At 44.0% G+C, this 18400-nt stretch overlaps 1 protein-coding gene across 2 annotated transcripts in view; it reads right to left on the bottom strand.

Annotated features, from left to right (window-relative positions):
* The window catches only part of KMT2B (lysine methyltransferase 2B), a 63001-nt gene that overhangs the window by 25636 nt on the left and 18965 nt on the right, over nucleotides 1-18400 (bottom strand). For both annotated transcript variants that reach the window (XM_039325529.1, XM_039325530.1), the window contains exons 4-12: nucleotides 17612-17719; nucleotides 17218-17380; nucleotides 13935-14175; nucleotides 10865-10920; nucleotides 4347-4592; nucleotides 3784-3878; nucleotides 3309-3407; nucleotides 2548-2661; nucleotides 2185-2331 (exon numbers count right to left, since the gene is read on the bottom strand). In XM_039325529.1, coding sequence (XP_039181463.1) covers nucleotides 2185-2331; nucleotides 2548-2661; nucleotides 3309-3407; nucleotides 3784-3878; nucleotides 4347-4592; nucleotides 10865-10920; nucleotides 13935-14175; nucleotides 17218-17380; nucleotides 17612-17719 — 1269 coding nt within the window. The remainder of the gene's footprint in view (nucleotides 1-2184; nucleotides 2332-2547; nucleotides 2662-3308; nucleotides 3408-3783; nucleotides 3879-4346; nucleotides 4593-10864; nucleotides 10921-13934; nucleotides 14176-17217; nucleotides 17381-17611; nucleotides 17720-18400) is intronic.

Below are 18400 nucleotides of genomic sequence, written 5' to 3'. Positions count from 1 at the left end.
TGTGGGTAATATTATTTTTAATATTTTGATTGCTATTTCCTAGTATATGATTGTATTTTGATAACATTATTATGATTGTGATGATTATATTTTAATTTTAATTGTATACCTAGACAATACACAGTTCAATGTAGAAACTGATTTTTTTTTAAAAAATAGTAGTAATAAAAATTTTTTTTAAAAAGAAGAAGCTTCTCCGTCTTCTACTCAAATGCCTGTCTAGCTGTCCAGCACCTGTCCAGGGCATTACTGAACCTACATGCCATTTGTTCAAATTGGCACCTTCATTTCCCTCCCTATTTCATGCACAGATGTTAATACTGCCATTTTTTGCTCCTTTAACACCCTTTCCCTATTTACTTCTGTTTCTCTTTGCAGTATATGTTGCTTAAAAAAAAACAAACCTTGCAGAAATACCTCTCTCCAGTTGAGAATCCTTTGGCTGTTTACGGTAGTCCTTGATTTACGACCACAATTGAACCCCAAATTTTTATTGCTAAGCAGGATACATGTTAAGTGAGTTTTGCCCCATTTTACAAACTTTCTTGCCACGGTTGTTAAGTGAATCACTGCAGTTTTACTTAGTGCAGGGGTCTTCGAACTTGACCCTTTTATGACTTATGGACTTCAACTCCAGAATTCGTCAGCTAGCATGCCTGTCTGAGGAATTCTGGGAGTTGAAGTCCACAAGTCATAAAAGGGCCAAATTTGAAGACCCCTGCATTAGTAACACAGTTCTTAAGTGAATTTGGCTTCCCCATTGACTTTGCTTGTCAGAAGGTCACAAAAGGTGGATCACATGACCTCAGGACACTGCAATTATCATAAGTACATGCCAGTTGCAAACCGCCCAATTTTTGACCATGTGACCATGAGAATGCTACAATGGTCCTAAGTGTGAAAAACAGTCATGAGTCACATTTTTCAATGCTGTTGTAACTTCAAACTGCCACTAAAAAATGTTGTGGGGTGAGAACTATCAATTGTGCTTCGGGCTCTGCAAACCAGTTTCCGATGCGGATTTATTTATTTACCGGGCTTTTATCTTATTCCAAACAGAGTGGTTTATTGCAGGGGTCCTCAACCTTGGCAACTTTAAGACTTGTGGAATTCAACTCCACAAGTCTTAAAGTTGTCAAGGTTGGGGACCCCTGGTTTATTGGATGACAATAGTGGCAGCTGAGATTATGCTACAAATATGTGCAGGGAGATGAGCTGGGATAATTGCCAGCCTGACTGAGGTTACAATCTGGTGACTGAAGACCTTGAAAGGACCCGAGATGACAGAGAGGAAGTGCCTAGACTGGAGTTTTAAAACTTTGGCAATTTTAAAGTATGTGGACTTCAACTCCCAGAATCCTCCAGCCAGCCTCTTAAAGTTGCCAAGCATGAGAAACACAGGGACACGGGTACAAAAGACCCAAATTTGGCAGAAGACTCAAAGGAAAAGCCTTGAGACACGGCAAAGGAGCGATCTGAAATTCTGCATTTGGTCAACTATTCACTGTCCTAAGTGCATAACAGTAAGAGAAATGGAATATAAATCCATAACACATTACATTTTTATGGGTGAAGGGAGAAGGGGAGGAGAAGAGCACCAGGGAGACAAATCAAGATTCAAGTCAGCTAAAAGGGAACCAGTGAAGCCATTTGGTAGATGAACTACTAGTGTTAAGGAAATCAAGAGTGAAGAAAATAATAGGATGATGCCTGAGTACCCAAATGGCTCTAGAAAAAGAAGAGCAGAGCACTCATGAAAAGGAAGGAAGGAAGTGTGGTAGCAAAAGAGGAAGCCAAAGGAGGATGGGATTAATGTTTTCTGAAACCTCAGCTTACTGCTGCTTCTGCTATTGCTACATCTGCCCATTTTTGGTTATGTTTCCTGAGTTTGGGCTTAAAGAAGGGGAATGCCCCATAAACTCTCTCCCCATAACCCTGAAAGAGGAGATGAAGACCAAGGAGCAATTGATTTAAGGTCACTTTCCTGACTGCTCCATCTGTGAGCATGAACAAGCTAAAAGCACAGTTGTTTCCAGAATGCTGATTCCTGCTCCACTTACACAGAGCTGTTGGTGATGCAATGATGGACTGCTAGTTTCCTGTTAGCAGAAGGAACATACAAGCCAGTGTATTCCCTGCACACACACACACACACACACACACACACACACACACCTTCCTTACCTTGGATGCTTTGTTTTTGCGGTCACAGACATAACAGAACTTGCAACGGCGGCAACACCAGCTGTCCTCCTGCTCAGGCAGTGGTTGTTCATCCTCCTCCAGGCAGAAGACATGGAAAGGGTCACAACATACCTGGCAATACACAAGCTACAGAACAGGCAGCAGTCATGTTAGAGATCCTACATCCATGAAAACAGGAAACTGGATATCTTTGAATCCTCTTTAACCCCCAAATCCTGAGAGCAAAAGGACCCCAATGTGCAACTCCACCTGACCAACTCCCAAATGGGAAGGAAAGCCCTTCCTCAAATTCCTGCCTAGGGCAACTTTCAATACTTCTTAGCTCCTATTCATCAGACACACCTGATGGAAACCTTTGCTTGCGCAGAGCAGGCAGACCACCTGCGTGGTGACTGGTACTGAAGTGAGGATGCTGAGACCGCCCATCAGCCAGACATTCTCCAAGTCACAGTCTTCCTATGAGGCACACAAGAGGGGAAAAAATTGCTCTAAAAGCTATAGAGCGACACACAGTGAATCACTGAACTGAAAGGGAATTTACAAAGGTAACTTTCAATGCTATGCCTTGATTGCTTCTTCTGACAGTAGAGAGAGGGATGACCAATCAGCCTCAAGGGATATTTGTTCTGCAGTTTGGGAATGACACAGGAAAAAAAAAAACTCCTCCTGTGCATTAACAAGACAAATAGAGACTTGGATTTAGAGACCATAATCTATTAAAAAATTTAAAACTGAAATGAACCGCTTATACTGAGTCACAGAAACAGCTAGGACAAACAAGGTTACAAAACTGCACTGGTACATAGATTAGCAGGCAACCTTCTTCCACCTGCTGAAACTACAGAACAATCTCCGAGGATAGTCCTGTGTATAGTGTGCTGCAGTAGCCTAGACCAAAACTGTTCAGGTCTAGAACAATAATATCTATAGAGCCACTTGGGTTTAACAGGCGTCAGACTGTAAATAGCAGATTTAGGAACAGGCGCCAACTGAGATTTTGTTCCATTAGGGAATACGCTTTGGAGTCTAGTGATTGCCATCTTGACTTAGCTGTATATGGCGTCCTTTCCATTGTGTCTATGAGGCGGAAGTCCCTCCCTCACCTTGAAATCAACCCTGAGCCGGTGGACTCCATCCGTGGACTTCTGTTTCCCATTCCAGCCATTGGAGATGGAGGGCAGTGAGGCAGAAAGAGGGATGTCCTGAAAAGGGCAGAGAAAAGAAGGAAAGATAGCGGCAGCTTAACAGAATATTCCCAGATGTTCAGGTGTCCCACGGGATGCACAATGCTGGTATTAGGATATGACAAAAGAAGAAATAAACTGATATGGTGGAGGGTAAGGAAGGATGACGAAGAACTGGCATATTTTGTCTTAAGAGAAATGAATCTTGGTGGAAAAACAAACAAAGAAATGACTTGCATTTGGCTCATATCCCACTTAAAGAACACAACACACAGTGGATTCCCTGAAGTCCCTGATGTGCGCTGTGCACCCTCCTGAGTTACAATACAAACAAAAATAAAACCTTGCCCAGAGGTGGATTTTTTGCCCCTCTCCCCTTTTCTTGATGGCTCACCTTCTCCGGTTTCTTCCTGGCTTTCAGTTGCACCACAGGCTGCAAAGAACTTTTACGAGGCCGACTTTGCTCCTCGGAGTCCACGGGAAGCAAATCTGGAAACATATGAGAATCTTGGAGCGTATTCTCTTTGCATCAGACTCAAACAGGATGAGAAGCTACTCTTTTCTTCACCTTGAAAGCACAAAGCATGGCAGCTCCACTAGCCTTTACCTCAGAGATGCTGTTAGTCAAGAATAAATCTGAATCTACTGAATTATCTATCACTGAGCATCAAGAATCTCTGGCTTGCTGTAACGTCATGTCACACCAAAATGAGATAACCTCTCGGGCCCTCTTGGTCATCCCACCAAGAGCTTCCTCTTAAGAAAATTGTGCCCAGGGTGGGCATACCAACAACCATAGATGTGCCCTCGGAAGCTGCAGCTAGCCACAGTTTCAGACACACGCGAAGCTTATTGCTTTTGTGCAACTTTCATAGATGGCTACAGATAACAGCCCAGTAGCTGGCAAATCTTGGCCTGGAAGTCATGGACCAAGCAACCCAAAAGCTCACATCTCACCTGAGTCCCGGGAAGATTTCCGGCGATGAGTGGCTGAGCCGGAGGCTGGCTCTGTGTCTGAGTCAGAGGATTCAAAGATGTCATATGAGGGCCTCTGCTTCACGCAGCGCCGGGCTGACTTACGCTGCAACAAAGAGTCTTGCTCAGCAGTCTCTGTGGCCCCCAGCATGACTTCCCAGGGGGCTGGAAACTCCTCTTGAGAATCCTCTGAATCCCAGGGGGCGATGGGCTTCACTACTGTACGGCCTGAAGACAAAGGCATGGGTGAGCAGAGCCCGGCAGTCCGACTCTAGCAGCAGATGGATGCTGGGCAGAAGGACCATTTCCTCCCCTTTCCTCCATCCCCTTGCACACTGCCCAAGACTTGTTATAAATGCATACTCAGGGGTGGGGAGACAGGAGAGAAAAATGAATGCAAACCCTTGAACTGAGGCACGGTACTTAGTGCAGCTGACCGCAATCCCAACAGGCTCTGAACATCTGACCAGACCAAAATTCAAAAGCTCTGCAGCTCGGTTAGGCGCTCTTACCAGCATCAACTTTCAGCTTAACCTACTGCTCAGCGCTGCAGGACTGACAAGGATCAAGAAGAGCTCTCGAGTTGCCAAAAGAATATTTCTGTATCTCTTTGCTGCAACCAGAGGGCATTTGGGTTTTAGCAGCCCGGATTTAATATTGGTGAGAGATGGTTACTCTCACCTGACTTGTGGAAGAAGCCGCACCTTAACACAACATATCTTGTGTCAGCTGTTGCTCTGCTTAGCCACTGACCCATCTAAGGGTCTTCCCATGACAAAGTCTTTATTAGCTCACTTACCTTAGCTACAGTTCATTTTCCATCTACTGCGGCAATGCTTTAATCCCCCCCCCCACTCCTATCAGCAATTTAGATCTACAATCTCTACCCATCCCTGATAGAAATGCTGTTTAAAGGGCCCTGCCTTCCTATCTAAAAGGCCGGTTACGGTCTTCCTCCTTACTTTCTCATCTCCAATACAAAAGAGATTTAAGATCTACAGCTAAAAGCAGAGAGATAAGGAAAAACTAGATGGGACTTCAGAGGCCATTATCACCTTGGTCATACTGACCTTGGCTCAAGGCTCTCAGCTACTATAGATCCAACTTCAGTCAGGCACTATGGATTTACTCAAAGCTGCACTGGCTTGTAATTCTCCTTTGCTTACAGCAAATCCAAGGAGCAATTTTCTGGCTTTCTAGTAGTCATTGTCTACTTTCTCATATGCAGATGAAGCGGAATGAAGTCTCCGATCCTCCCCCTGGAAAGTACCATTAAGAGTTTTTTGTGTGCTTCTCCCATTGTTAATTAATTGGTCCAGAAGTACAAATGAATTAGAAATTGGAAGGAAGGGAAGGGGGGGGGGTGGAGGCCAAAACTTCCTGCCTCTGCTCCCATTATGGAAGCTGAAAAAGGATGCAAAAGCAGTGAAGAGGTAAGGCAGAAAAAAGATTCAGCAGCTCAAAGAGACCCTCAATATGAGGCTGCATCTTCTAGCATTTCTCTCAAGCCACCCTCAGAGCTGAGCTGAAAAAGCCAGGAATCTTGAGCTCCAATCCCCCCCCCCCCAAGAGCAGAACAAGCCAAATGTTGTCTCCCCCCCACTCTTTGCCACCCTCCCCACCTTCAGCCTCCTTTCCCAGATTTATCTGCTCACATAAGCAATGTTTCTTCAGTCTGCACAGCAAGTGAGGACATTCCCAGGGGCATGCATGATCAACTCTGCTCAGGCCCCCTCAGATCACAATGGCCTCCCCAGCCCAGCCCCTTCCTAGTACCTGCCCATTTCCTTCCCATAATCCCAAAAAAAAAGACAGGACCTCCACCCCCTCCCACAGTTGCAGAACTATCTATGGCATCCCTGGCTCCACCCACCCCAGGCTTTAGCAGACAACAGCATTCCTTCACCTAGCAAGTGCCTTTCCCACTTGCTGGCCTCCAGAGCACTGCAATTCCCAGAATTCCCCAACCCGTCTCTGGAAGATGCCAAATTGAGGAAGACTACAGTCTACTTTTAAAACCCTTTTTTTTTCCCCAGAGCATCTAAAAGAGCTTGGGGGTGGGAGGGGAGCAGAGACAATGAGGGAAACTGCTACCTGGGACTTCTTCCAAAGAACAGTTAAGTTAGGGGTCTTCAAACTTGGCTCTTTTATGACTTGTGGACTTCAACTCCCAGAATTCCTCAGCCAGGCACGCTTGCTGAGGAATTCTGGGAGTTGAAGTCCACAAGTCATAAAAGGGCCAAGTTTGAAGACCTCTGATTTAAGTGGTACTTACAGAAGGTTAAAGTTTAAACTATGGTTCTCAGCTTGGCTGTGCGGATTTCAACTCTGGGAATTCTGGGAGTTGAGATCCACACATCTTCAAGCCGCCAAGCTTGAGCAACATCTAAATTTAAACAAGAGGGGGAAACAACAGAGGGAGACGGAAGACATGGGTTTACAAGCAAGCCGAAAGCATGGGTAATTTCAGCTAGGCTGGATTACAGCATTAATTACAGCAGGGATGAGCAGCAGGATTAGGAATCTGTTTGTTGAACAGCAAAGGTTTCCTACTTATATTGTTCCAAGAACAGCATCACAAAAACTTGCAACCTTCAGGATGTTTTATTGTGAGTGGAGATGGATGTGAGCTTGTTTTGAGAGCCATCCCAAATTCCTGGGCTATACGTATACTCAGAGGCAACCTATGTCTGCACAATACACTTATTCAGGCCAGTTAGACTTACTAGTTTCACTAGCCCAGTAGGCAAGGTTTATTTAGTTTTCCCATTTGGTAGCTTTTGTTGTTGATTAGCATGTTGTGCAAACCTAGCTTCATTTCTTTAGTAGAGGCTTCAATGTACTGTTTGAGCCAAGGAAATGGATTCATTTGGTACAAAGGTAAATGTGTGCTGTAAACTCAAGACTTAGTGCATGTTCATATAACTAAGCCACTCCCATGCACTTCGTTCTAGTAATCAATATATGAACTTTTGCAGGTCCCAAGTCTGTTCAACTGTGATGAAAGCCAGGCTCAAAACATCTGGGGAGGAAACAGGTTAGGGAAAAACTGCAGTGGATAACAGGAAGTGGGAATATCAGAGCTAAGTGACCAATTCAACTCACAACTTGAAGTGACCTTTTTGTCTTTCACATCCACCCAAATCAAGGAACTTGTGTTTAAACTGAGTTCTTATAATTTAGACCACCTACTCTAGGCTATGATGATTCAGGGAAATCTTACTTCAAGGTGACTTTAGGGAAGTTTCCCGCTGTGAGCCTCAGCAACCCCACCACCCATGTGCAGGACAGAGAGCATCACATATCCCATTTTCCAAGGCTGTTTTAAGGATTAGTAGAACATAAGGCATCTTAAGAGCAATTAGTACACTTGAAAGCAGGATATAAATGTTAGATAGCATTTTAATAGTCACTTTAAGAGGGTCAAATGTTTCCATATGACAGGATCCTACAAAATCTGAACTCTGAAGGACAAAAGGGGTCAAGATGAATGCATGGCTAATATCAGTGGTAGAAAATCTGCACCGTTTGGTGATATCATAGAAGTGCTTATATCCTCACCAATATTTAAAACTTAAAATTGCAGCAGATCAGGTTCCACATTCCCACTGGGGGGGGGCAGCAGAAGTATTTGTTTTTGGAACCCCTCACTTGAGAAAACAAAAGATCAAGATGAGCATCGTCTTTCTTTGGTTGGGGACACAGGTGACCGAAAAAATGGTGCTAAAAGGAAAAAACTGAGGCCAAAGGGCCTGTTAAATAGCTTTGGGGCAGGAGACAGTTATCTGAACAGGGTATCTCTTTAAATTACATTCACTTTAATGGCTGAATTGCATGAAACCAAATATGTACCTCCAGAGAGAAACCACAAGGAGTGAAGGCATGGCCTGGAGGTTGTGTGATGAAGCCATCTTCCTTAAGCTAAGCAGCAGCAATCCCGGTTAGCATTTGGAAGAAGGACCAGATGGGAAACCTTGGTGCACAAATCTCAGGTTTCATGGAATTAGTGAAAAATAGCCTGCCCAAGAATGTCAGCTAGATAGAACAGCATTTCAAATTCCAACAAGTACCACAGTTCGTGATTCAGGGATTAGGTGCAATTGTCACAGCATGAAACAAGGGGAGTGAGAGGAACAGCACATTCTAGGGGAAAACAAGCACAATTCAGTGTAATGGCTACAGACAATACACATTAAGAAGAAACAAAATACAGAGCCAGGAATATGTTAAACCAGGTCACTAGACCAGTCAGCATCGACACAAGAGCGGGCAACAGTTCAGTGATAGAGCCCACGCTTTGTAGAATGTCCCTAATTCAATTTTTGGCAGCTCTGGAGAGAAATAGCAGGAGAGGGGAAAGGCTATGCTGGCCTTTGGAGAGCTGCTGACAGCCCAAAGACATGATGGTGGAAAAGTCTGACCTGGTATGAAATAGCTTCCTTGGTTAAAAGATCAGCTACAATTGTGGAGGAACAGCAGGTCTTTGGAATTTAGTTTATTTTAATATAAAGCTTGTTTAATCAAGCACATTTTCTTTCAGAAAGCAAATCTAAGAACAGGTCTGTGTCAGGGGTCTTCAAACTTGGCCCTTTTATGACTTGTGGACTTCAACTCCCAGAATTCCTCAGCCAGCATGCCTGGCTGAAGAATTCTGGGAGTTGAAGTCCACAAGTCATAAAAGGGCTAAGTTTGAAGACCCCTGGTCTATTTCTATGGAGATTCTCAGTCATCCAGTTCGTGACTGTTCCAAAGGTGTTTTTGCAAGAGACAACTGGACTTTCTTTGTTTTTCCTTGCAGACATTTCGCTTCTCATCCAAGAAGCTTCTTCAGTTCTGAACTGAAGAAGCTTCTTGGATGAGAAGCAAAACGCCTTCAAGGAAAAACAAAGAAAGCTCTGTTGCCTCTTAAAAAAGCACCTTTGAGACAAAAACAGGTCAACTCTCTGGCCTCAGAGCTTTGGATCTGGACAGCCTACACAACTAAACTGACTGCATTGTTCATCAAGAAATAAAAAGCAAAATTAAAGGCCAAGTCCCATCAGTAATAAGTTGTTGCTAAAGTGCTGAGGCCTAACCGCGCAAAGTATAGGGACCCAATATTAAATCGTCCTAAGCCAACAGAGCGTCTGCCCCCCACCCCATTATTCTTGAAGCAAACTGCATTAGAAATGTATTTATTAAAAGATTATCTGAAAACTACCCATAATGAAATAAACTCTCTGACTTCGCTCCAAGAAACGTGAGCAGGCCAGGCAGAGTGTGAGTGAGCAGAGATTGTTCAATAGCGTCACAGCAGTATCCTGGGGGCAGCAGATGAGTTTGGCTCCTTCCGAGTGGGACATCTGATGTTCTGTATGTTTATCATCAAATCACATAATGCATTATTTGGTTTACGACACAAATTCTGTGCACAGATCCTCAGGAGCTCACCTTCACTTGATGACCTTTATATTTAATAACTGCCTTGGTCATCCAAGGTGACTGACTGGGCTGGCAGAAGAGGGCATGGTTTTGGGTTCCTTCTCTGCCAACTTCTGTTGGTTTTCATACTGGTTTTCCCTCTCCTGCGACCAGTACAAAACACCTTGCAAGGACTCAACCTTAGAGCAGGCTGGTCACGTTTGTGGGCTTGTTGATAATATTCTACAGCATGCATGTATTTGTCAACAAATATGTAGGCAACTGCAGCACAGAAACGAACCATAAAGAGGAATGTGTTCCTCCACACTCCCAAAGAGGAAGAAGGATCCTGTAGTCAAGGGAATGGCCTTTCTTAAGGGCAGTACCGTTTCTTCCCAGGAACACTACATGCTCCCCTGGACCCTCCCTTTCTTCTTCTCATAGGCCTGAAGGCTTCTTTCCCATCTCTTGACGGTTTACATACCACATTTCAACTTCTTCACAAAATTGTGCCGTGTTACAATTTAATATGTTAAGCTGCACAAGTTGTAAGGTAGAACCCGCCAGTATACAAAGTGAGTCATTAGCAATAGTCATTTCCATTGTAAATCCGCCTTTCCACAAACATTAACGCCCCGTGTGATTTACAAGAAGACAGATAAACAAACAAAGCCAAATTGAGGAAAAACAGTGAAAGTGTTATCAAAAACACACAATTTCAAAAAAGCTACAGTTAAGACAGTAGAAACATTAGCTTTGGACTTATACAAAACTTTTAAAAGGCAAACTACTAGAACATTAAAAAGCCTGTCTAAACACAGGCACTTGGGATGTGAAGCATCAAACGTTCATTCCGGTATAATGTTGAAATCCAAGTTTGGACCTTCAGTGCAGAATTCCAGCCCTTTGGTATGGGCTGGACTTTAGCTAGTATGGTTATACAAAGGTATACAAATATTCAAAAAATGCCCCCCATCAGAAGGTCATATAATATCTAACAGGAAAACCAAAGACACACACAGAGAGGAGACCACACATGATCACGCAACCAACTCACAGGAGCACATTAGTCCAGCCAAGTTCAACCACTCAACTGTTACCTTTCTTAGACAGCCGTTCCACTCGCCGTGCTTCAATCTTGTCGCACTTCCGATACCTGTCAGCCAGACATACATTGTCAGAGGAGAGGAAAAAAGGAAAACTACCTCCAACAGACTCTTCAGCCCAGGGATTTAGAAATAAGCCAGGAAGACTCAAGTTTGGGAGGGGGACACATCTAGACTTTGGGAGAGCACAAAGAATAACATGGCTGTCACCATTAAGTAGAACACCCGTTGATTAGATGTTGAATTCTCTAGCATCCCAATAAGCCTTTTGTGGGGACCAGGATCACTCCTGAAAATATGAAAAAGGCTGATATTTTGTTTGGCAGCAAAGATATTTCATTGAGGGTCTGTATAGTGCACGAACCAGAAAGAGGGCTGAGAAGATACCTACAGACCCCTCACATTCTGGACATAATCTATTTCAACTTCTCCCCTCAGGATGCCACTACAGAGCACTGCATACCAAAACAACTACACAAAGATAGTTTTCTCCCGTGCCTTCCCTCTGCTGAACACTTAACTCCCACAGCATTGTCTCCTTTCTCTTTTCTTATCCTCTCATCTTTCCTACTATCCTCTCCTGTTGGTTTCTCATGATTTATTAAATGTTGTTTATTAAGTTCTATGACCTATTACTTGCTGTTTATGCAAGTGAGCTTATGCACCGGAGACAAATTTCTTATGTGTCCAATCATACTTGGCCAATAAAGAATTCTGATTCTATACCAACTTCCTGTAATTATTTATTTTAAAAGATACTTTAAAAAGGCAGGTGGAGTGGGTGGGCTCTGAATGCCTCATGACGCCAGAAGCACCTTTTTTTCCACCGAGTTCACATATGCCAGCCACTGAAAGTTAGTCATGCAGACTAGAGGCCTTTCATAAATCTTTTATAAGCCTTTTAAGAAGACTGGACAGCCATTGTCTGGAATGATACAGGGTCTCCTGCTTGAGCAGGGGGTTGGACTAGAAGACCTCCAAGGTCTCTACCAACTCTGCTATTCTGTTATAGGCTAGCCACAAGTCTCAAGCAAAGCCAGCAGTAGAGCCCTAGGGTCTCCCTCAGGACAAGGTAGGTTGATTGGAGAAATTAATTAGGAAATTAGCCTTTCTCTCGTATCACTCTGCCTGAAGTGAGAGAGACATGTGTCCTAAAACAAGAAAAGAATGACTCCTATTAAAATTAGGAAATCAACATGTATTATATAAAATTTTGGACTAATGAACTTTCCAAACGCATTGGCTAGATTGGGGAAAAGGTGGCTTATGCTTAAAATGAAACCTCTAAAACATACATTGCTGTGGGAAATGCAGTGTCCTGCCTGCATAACTTGTATATTGATTTATTCCCCCCCCCCTCCTCACCTATCAAAAAGGAAAAGGAATTCCCATCCTCCTTGACAAGTATATATTGTCCCGTGAGGACTTAAGCTAGAAGACTTGAGGTCCTATTGCAGTGTTTTTCAGTCTTGACCACTTTAAGATGTGTGGACCTCAGCTCCCACAATTCCCTAGACAGCAGCTTGACTGAAGAATTCTGGGAGTTGAAGTCCACACATCTTAAAAGTTACTAAGACTGAAAATAGAACTGTTCTAGTGGATATGCTACAGAGTTCCAAAGTTTTCTTTAGGGATTATTTTCTCCGTCCTACACTTCTGCTGTTTTCATTGAAATCTTTTTGTTTCTCTGTTCCAGGAAGATCATGCCCCCAAACAGGATACTTCTCTACTCTAAGGACTGCATGTAAGAAAACAAGGTGCTCTCTGAGCTTGGTTGTTTTCTTGCAGACATTTCATTACCCAACTAGTAACATCATCAGAGCTAGTCTCCTGAGATTAGAAAAAGAAAACAAAGCTACTGAGTTTGCCTAATCACCTTCTCCTTACTGCCCTATCACAAATATTAATAATAGCTAGCTTTAGAGTCCAAAGACTCACAGCAGACAAACATCCAGTTGTAGAAAATTGTAAGACAATCCTGGAAAGAGAGAAAGGAATTCCAGCAGTGAGTTAGCACTAGGATGCTGGAAGAGTGGGATGTGTTCAGCTTCACAGCACTCCAAAGTGACACCCACCTACTTAGAGACAAATTATGAAAGCAGGAAAGGTGCAAGAAACAAGAATTTGGGGTGTTTATCACAATCTATGTGGCATGGTGAAGCTTGTTTTTATTAACTTGCACACTAATTGCGATACAGAGACAGAAAATAACACACCATGCTTAGGTTTCAGTATTCTGACTCAGCTTTAGCTGCACATTTAAAGGGCATTTAAACCGGGGTATCAAAATATGTAAATGTAATACAGTGTAATGTTTAAGGCAGGGGTGTCCAACCGTGTCAACACTAAGACCTGTGGACTTCAACTCCCAGAATTCCTCAGTCAGCAGAATTCTGGGAGTTGAAGTTCACAAGTCTTAAAGTTGCCAAGGTTAGATACCCTTGGTTTAGGTATTAACTCTATTAAGGGAATCTCCTAATAAAACCCACACTTAATGGAAACTCGCTGAATGACTCTAGCCAGTCGCCATCACTCAGTCCATACTGGGATAAAACTGATAGTACAAGTACTATATAGGCCACTTTGAGCTTTTGATCAGGGGTCTTCAAACTTGGCCCTTTTATGAGGAATTCTGGGAGTTGAGGTCCACAAGTCATAAAAGCACCAAGTTTGAAGACCCCTGTTTTAGAGGAATATAAATCAAACCAATAAACAAAGAAATCACTGTCAATGCCTGTGGTCCCCTATCTGCTGAAACATTGACTCTCTGACTTATGATTCTCCTCCGAAGAAGCGGAGCAAGTAGCTATGGATTTTTAGAGTTGCCTTGCCTACCTTAAGGAGCAGAAAGTTGCTTTTAACTGTTGAGAGGGGATGCTAAGCTTTGCAGCCAGGCCTTGCGTAGTAGAATCAGCATTTACAACCCCCATTTACAAGTACAGGTGCAGCCTTTCTCCTTGGCTACGGGTAAAACCCTGAAGCCCTGCTTTCTAATGCTCAGCAGATACAGAAAGAGTGGACAAGTGGTCAGGGCTGGAGTTGGGAACTTCTCAGACACACTCACACGCAGCATTGCTTCTTAGTGTTTGGCCCGCCAAATTTTGGTTTATCTAGGCAGTTGATGCATTCGCCGCAGTCCTGGAGCCTCAGGCATCCTTTGCACTTCCCACAGCGAGTCATTCGGTTCTTTTTGCCGTGATGGTGAGAGACGTGACGACGCACAGGGGGTGGCGTAGCCTTGACTGCGGAATCTGGCTTCACTTGTTTCTGGAGGCCACACTCATTCTCAGATGTTGACGAGGTCTCTGTGGAACAGTCCAAACATTAACTTGACTGTAAACCTGATGCTACAATCTCTAATCCTGTAAGCCTCTTTGAACTTCATCCCAGGCTACAGCTAAAATGAATCTATGCTTGTTAGCTGACTTGACAGGTTAGATCAGGGTTCCCCAAGGTGTTCAATATTGGCTTCCAAGGGTCAATGGGGCTATCCAAGGCAGGGGTCTTCAAACTTGGCCCTTTTACGACTCGTGAACTTCAGCTCCCAGAATTCCTCAGCCAGCATGCCTTGCTGAGGACTTCTGGGAGCTGAAGTCCACAAGTCATAAAAGGGCCAAATTTGAAGACCCCTGATCCAAGGGGTTGATACGCTGGTGGTGAAGAGGTGGTTGATAAATGATGGAAGGTCAATTGGGATCCATTAATCTTTTGGGGTCTCTGTAGATCTCCACACTAGCCCTGAAGGTGAGGTAGCCAGCAGTGAGAGATGTTACCCACAGATGTACAGTCATGAAGACCAGCAAGAGCGGACTTGGGTAGCCATTATTATTAGTAGTAGTACTAGCAGTATTACTTAAAATAGTATTTATTGGACTGTTTATATACAGTATAATAGATGTTTGGGAGTCAAACAATCTGAAACTTCATGAAAGGGTCAATGAGCTGAAAAATTTGGGAGCCTCTGAGTTAGACAAAACCTTCTAGATCTGTTATTTCTATCTTATCCTGGGAGTAGCAAAAATCTGATTTCATTAGAGAAAAAGTGCCATGGTGGAACCATGGATGGGACAGGCTGAAGAAGCTTCAGTCCAACTCCTATTATAAGACACCCATAAAAGGACTTTTGCATTTACATGTTATAGAGCAGTGATGGCGAACCTTTTAGAGACCAAGTGCCCAAACTGCAACCCCAAACCCACTTATGCATCATCAGGTGCCGGGTAGGTGTGGCCCATTGGGTGGGTGTAGCCCATTGGCTGGGTGTGGCTGCGGTGGTAACGGCAGACTGGGTGGGACTAAAAAGTTCAATCAATCAATTCCAAATTTGCAAGATCTTTTTTTTCCCGCGAGAAGTTGAAATTAACTGATTTAACTTTTTTTTTTTTTTTTTGCTCACGGCGGCAGAGGCCTAAAACAAAAAGGGTTTATAAAACCCAGTTGAAGGCCTAGGACTGGGGCGACGGCGCGTGTGCCCACAGAGAGGGCTCTGAGTGCTGCCTCTGGCACCTGTGCCATAGGTTCGCCACTACTGTTATAGAGGTTTGCTTGTAAAGCAAAAGTGTAAAAATGGCAAATTCAGGTGCAGAGATGGTACACCTTAAGGCAGGGGTCTTCAAACTTGGCCCTTTTATGACTTGTGGACTTCAACTCCCAGAATTCCTCAGTCAGGTATGCTGCTGAGGAATTCTGGGAGTTGAAGTCCACAAGTCATAAAAGGGCCAAGTTTGAAGACCCCTGCCTTAAGCCAACTCTTTGAAACTTGGCTCTTCTATTGTATATACCACAGCACTACACAGATTCTCACCCCCATCTGAACCCTATCACAGGAAACCAGTATGGCCTAAAAGCCAGGATCATGAGAGTTAGAGCCTGGCTTAAAAAGAAAAAGAAAGAGAGAGAGAGAGAGAGCCTGGTTCAGCTATGCTTATAAGGTGTTCCTAATACAGGCTCACATTGCACTGCCAACAAACAATTGTCATGAATACACTACAATCTTCAAAAGGAAGTTGCTAAGAAGTCAACAAAATGGTCCTGTGAACATGATGAGCACTATCTCCACCAGTGTGCAGGGATCACACTGATTTGCAAGCATATTGAGGAATCCAAAGATATATATTTCTATGTATTACAGATAGTCCTCGACTTACGACAACTGAGTCCAAAATTTGTTAAGTGAGTTTGTTAAGTGAGTTTTGCTCCTTCTTACAACCTTTCTTGCCACAGTTGTTAAGTGAATCACTACAGTAGTTAAGTTAGCAACATAGTTTTTAAATGAATCTGGCTTCCCGTTGGCTTGGCTTGTCAAAAGGTGGCAAAAGGGGATCACATGATCCCGGGACGCTGCAACCATGGGTCGGTTGCCAAGCATCTGAATTTTGATCACGTGACCATGGGGATGCTGCAATGTTCCTCAGTGTGAAAAGTGGTCGTAAGTCACTTTTTTCAGTGCTGTTGTCACCTTGAACGGTCACTACACAAACTTGTGTAAGTCGAGGACCATCTGTACTTCCTCCCCTGTTGCCACGCCCACCCCAATCAATCTGAGTCAGCATTCCTCTTCTCCTAACCCAGACAAACAAACAGACAGACATATTCTGTCTAAATAAAGTCTACTACATGGGTGTTCCAGTCCTTTTCTATGTTTATCGCACCCAAGGCTGAATACCCAATTTCCCTGAAAGTAAGGCCTACCTCGAAAATAAGTCCTAGCTTGATTTGGGGGGGCTAATATAAGCCCTACCCCCAAAATAGGTCCTAGTCTGGGGGTGAGGCACACATCTAAAAATCAAGCTAGGATGGGGGTGGGGGGATGGAGCTGCCCCACATGTTCTGCACCCACTCACCTTGCAGCCAGACCTCTCCTCGCTAGCCCAATTCTTCTGTGGTGTCTTCTGCAGCCAGGCCTCCATTTCTCAGTCACAGGCCTTTCCATAAGGCCACTGCAGCTGAGAACTAAGTTATAATCGACAGCTCGGTACTCGTCTGCATAGGCCTTCCAGAAAGACCTGACTGCAAAATCCAGGCCAAAATGTAGCTGCAAAATGCAGCTGCTCCTTCGGTCAGAAGAAGTGGGCCGGCTTGGCGGGGCTGTCGATGCCAGAGTTGAGTATAAAAGACACCCCACTGAAAATAAGACATGGTGCCTCTTTTGGAGGCAAAAAAAAAAAAAAGAAGACCCATCTTATTTTGGGGGAAACACAGATAAAAGCTTTGCCTCTTAATGTCATTAGCAGGCCTTACAGATTAAGATACACAATATGGTCTGGAAACAGGTTTACCCAGCAAGACAAAGCAAGGCCAGAAGGCACAAGGAGAATCTTCAGCCAATCTTTTCCATAAACACTCACCTTCTACAGTGGGCGACGCAGCAATCTCTTCCCTCTCCCGCAAAGGCAGGGCACTGAGGCGTGGCACATCCTCTGGCACCATTGCACGAGACTGCCCTAAGGCCACCGAGGCATGCCGACAAACATGCTTGATCCGAGGGCCCTGCACAGGGGACTCCTGGCCCTGTCAAGAAGGTGCAGGAAGAGCTTCCGTTATCATGAGTGACAAGTAGCAGAGCTAGTTCTTTGACATTGTTCTCTGTTTGGCCAGGGTCCATGCATCGTGCTGAGCCACATTGCACTGACTGACCAGTGAGTAGCTGGGCTCACACACTGTGAAGGTCATCAAGCACAGCACCTAGATTTCCCAAGCTTTTGTATTTGGAATCTAGTTGTTTTGCTGCAAGTCAATTACCTGTTTTCTAGCCTCTTTTTGATCTTCCATTTTAAAGTCTGCAGTTGTCTCCTGCTCAGCTGGGATTTTTGGAGTCTCAAAGGCCTCGGCCTTGACAGTTTGACACCCCTAGGAGAAAAGGACACAAGCATTATACCCCACATGGTTTGCGATTCCCCACCCCCCCTTCAATACTTAATTTCCCCAAACAATTCTGCCCGTTTCCCAACACAATGGCAGCTTTCATTCCAGAAATCACTCAATACAGCGGCACCAATCATTTTCCATGAAGCACAGCATGGCGCACACAGCTATGCCCAGGCGTGCAGAGTCCCAAGGGCACGCTCAAATCACACTAAACTATCAACTGCTTCACTGTGGCTAATTGAATAAACAACAGATGGCTGTATTCACACATGTCAAGCCTAAAACCGAACATGGCACATTCAACCTGGTAACTATAGGAATCCAATTACAGGATTTTCAAAATACACTGAATCAGAAGCTTACCAAATGGCCAGAATTCAGGCTATGTCACAAAAAACTGTATCACAAAAACACACCAAGTTTGGCACTGATCACATTAAGCATGTTTGATAAAGGCAGCTATTATGGTGTAGAACAGAGGTGTCCAATCTAGGCAGCTCTAAGACTTGTGGACTCCAAGTCCCGGAATTCCCCAGTGAGCATGGACCTGAAGTCCATAGGTCTTAAAGTTGTTGAGGTTGAACACTCCTGGCTTAGAGCAAAATATAGACCTAACCTCAAAGTAGCTATCAACTTCTAACCATAAGTGGTAGCCTGTCCCAA

The sequence above is a fragment of the Crotalus tigris genome, unplaced genomic scaffold (assembly GCF_016545835.1).
Source record: "Crotalus tigris isolate CLP2741 ecotype Arizona unplaced genomic scaffold, ASM1654583v1 scf7180000024338.4412243, whole genome shotgun sequence".
NCBI classification, from domain to species: domain Eukaryota; kingdom Metazoa; phylum Chordata; class Lepidosauria; order Squamata; family Viperidae; genus Crotalus; species Crotalus tigris.
Note: the sequence above shows the minus strand (reverse complement) of the source record. Positions and strands in the feature narration are given on the sequence as shown.